At 41.1% G+C, this 2,050-nt stretch overlaps 1 protein-coding gene across 1 annotated transcript in view; it reads left to right on the top strand.

Annotated features, from left to right (window-relative positions):
- LOC106013970 overlaps positions 1-1,703 on the top strand; it is a gene marked incomplete in the record, with an annotated part of 23,993 nt that extends 22,290 nt beyond the window's left edge. The window contains 1 exon segment of the mRNA XM_013090931.2: positions 1-1,703. Within this exon segment, the coding sequence (XP_012946385.1) occupies positions 1-57 (57 nt within the window).
- Positions 1,704-2,050: the final 347 nt, after the last annotated feature.

Raw genomic sequence — 2,050 nt, 5'->3', positions numbered from 1 at the left:
TTGGAATGCCCCCCAGAATGCGGAGCCCTCACGGAGAAGTCAGAGACCAACGTATGACCCTCAGTTTCCGAAACTGACGAGAAGAAACTTTCAGACTTTCTGGCTGGGAACGACAGCGATGACGATCGCTAGGTCTCCTGGTCAGCGACCGGTCACAGACCAGTGACAGTTTCCGCTTCAACATGGAGGATGCAGGACTCGGGACGAACTGCGAGCAGAGCCTTATCCAACTTCCTGGAAGCAACGTCCTTTTTATTGTTCTACGGTGCTTTTGTTACTCTTCTTCTGAAAAAGGAGAAAAAGGATTCGTTCTCTTCTATGTCCGTATGACTGGGGCATTCGATCCTCTTTGTGACTGTGAAACAGATGGGGGTCGTTGATATTTGTTGTTCCTTCATACTGCCATTAGCTTAAACGATGAAAAGATGGTAGGTAATACTGCTACACCTACCATGATTCCAACCTGACCTTAGAGAAGACGTGAAAAAATGTCAAGGTCGTCCCAGCATGATGAATGATAAACCCCTTCAAATTCCATGCCTGCGCATGTAGTGGTCAGCGCCGCAGAGGGTAGAGGCGAGGCGGAGGAACTGAAAATCCCACCCACCCACAACGAGACGAGGCTTCTTTTTGGACCCAGATGGTCTGATACATTCCCATGCCATGTAGGAAACTTCCTCACAAGTTCAGAAGCCTAGGGGCTGGTCGAGAAATCGTTGCATGGTGTGTCAAACAGCACAACTCTTTGTCACTTAGATCTATCCCTTTGCTGAGCATTGTACCAGATTCATACAGATCAATCATTGTACCAGATTTCTATAGATCAATCATTATATCAAATTATACACAATCATCATCAATAATTGCATCAATCGCAAAGATCAATCACAATTCGTACTGATGAGCAGCTGAAGCAAAAATCTCACCATGGCCCTACTATAGTACTGGATGTTCAAGTTTGTTTAGTAAGAGTTTTACAGCGCTTGCAACTGCATAAGGCATAAGGTCATATTATTATAAACCTGTTTGGATATTCAAGTAGCCATTCTAATGAGATGTCCCAAGGACTAATGTTCATTTGTAACAAACATTTGTAATGTTCAAATATAAGAAAATATTCGTAAAGTTCAGGTGTAAGAAAAACTCATAATGTCCAGATGTAAGAATAATCTATGACATTCAGATATAAGAACAATTCATAATGTTCAGATATAAGAAACATTCAAAACTGCAGCAATATTTCTTTTTGACTTCTGCAGGGGAGGGGAAGGTCTTTTCCAGTACCAAATGTATACAAAGGATAAAGCCACCTCTGGCTAAGTTAATGACGAAGTTTGACATATCATAAAGGGTCATGAGGGCTTTGTTGTCACATTTTCACCATATCATACACCAGCACAGGGTTTAATGTTGAACAAAAGGGACTTAAAATCACACAGAATCTACGCCTTTTGTGTTTGCATTGTATGTGTATGTGGTTACTTACGTCCGTTTGTAGATTCTCAACTATGGACATACTTGAGGGCCACAAAGGGAGAAACGATCAAAGTTCACGTTTTCTGAAGTAGGCCTATAGAAAATCAAATTTTAAAGTTTGAACTCATTGTATTTTGATCGATTTCCCATTCAACTCCTTTCATAAATAATCTCAAATGCAAGGCTTTGCTTTGTTTGATTTGAACGTTTTTGAGAATAAACAATTTTTAAAAATTGGAAAAGAATGGTCAAACTGGAGAAAAAATGATGATATCTTCAATTTCATTATTTTTGTTTTTGTTTTTGTAAAGTGATTTACGGCGCTCGCAACTGCATAAGGTCATATGAGCGCGCGGGACACATAAAACTCTTTCAGTTGGTAGGAAATTTTGAATTTTGCCCGGGTGGTGGCCGAAGCCTATTCTAATCGATTTTAGACCTCCAAGGGATCTTTAACGTGCGCAACTTGCACACGGGCCATCCGAGATGTTTCGCCCTTGTCCGAGAAGGCTAGGTGTAGATCTTTCCTACTAGAAGATCAGGGGTGTGGCAGAAAGACAGCAGTAAGGAGGAG

This window comes from Aplysia californica, unplaced genomic scaffold, assembly GCF_000002075.1.
Source record: "Aplysia californica isolate F4 #8 unplaced genomic scaffold, AplCal3.0 scaffold01693, whole genome shotgun sequence".
Lineage (NCBI taxonomy): Eukaryota > Metazoa > Mollusca > Gastropoda > Aplysiida > Aplysiidae > Aplysia > Aplysia californica.
Note: the sequence above shows the minus strand (reverse complement) of the source record. Positions and strands in the feature narration are given on the sequence as shown.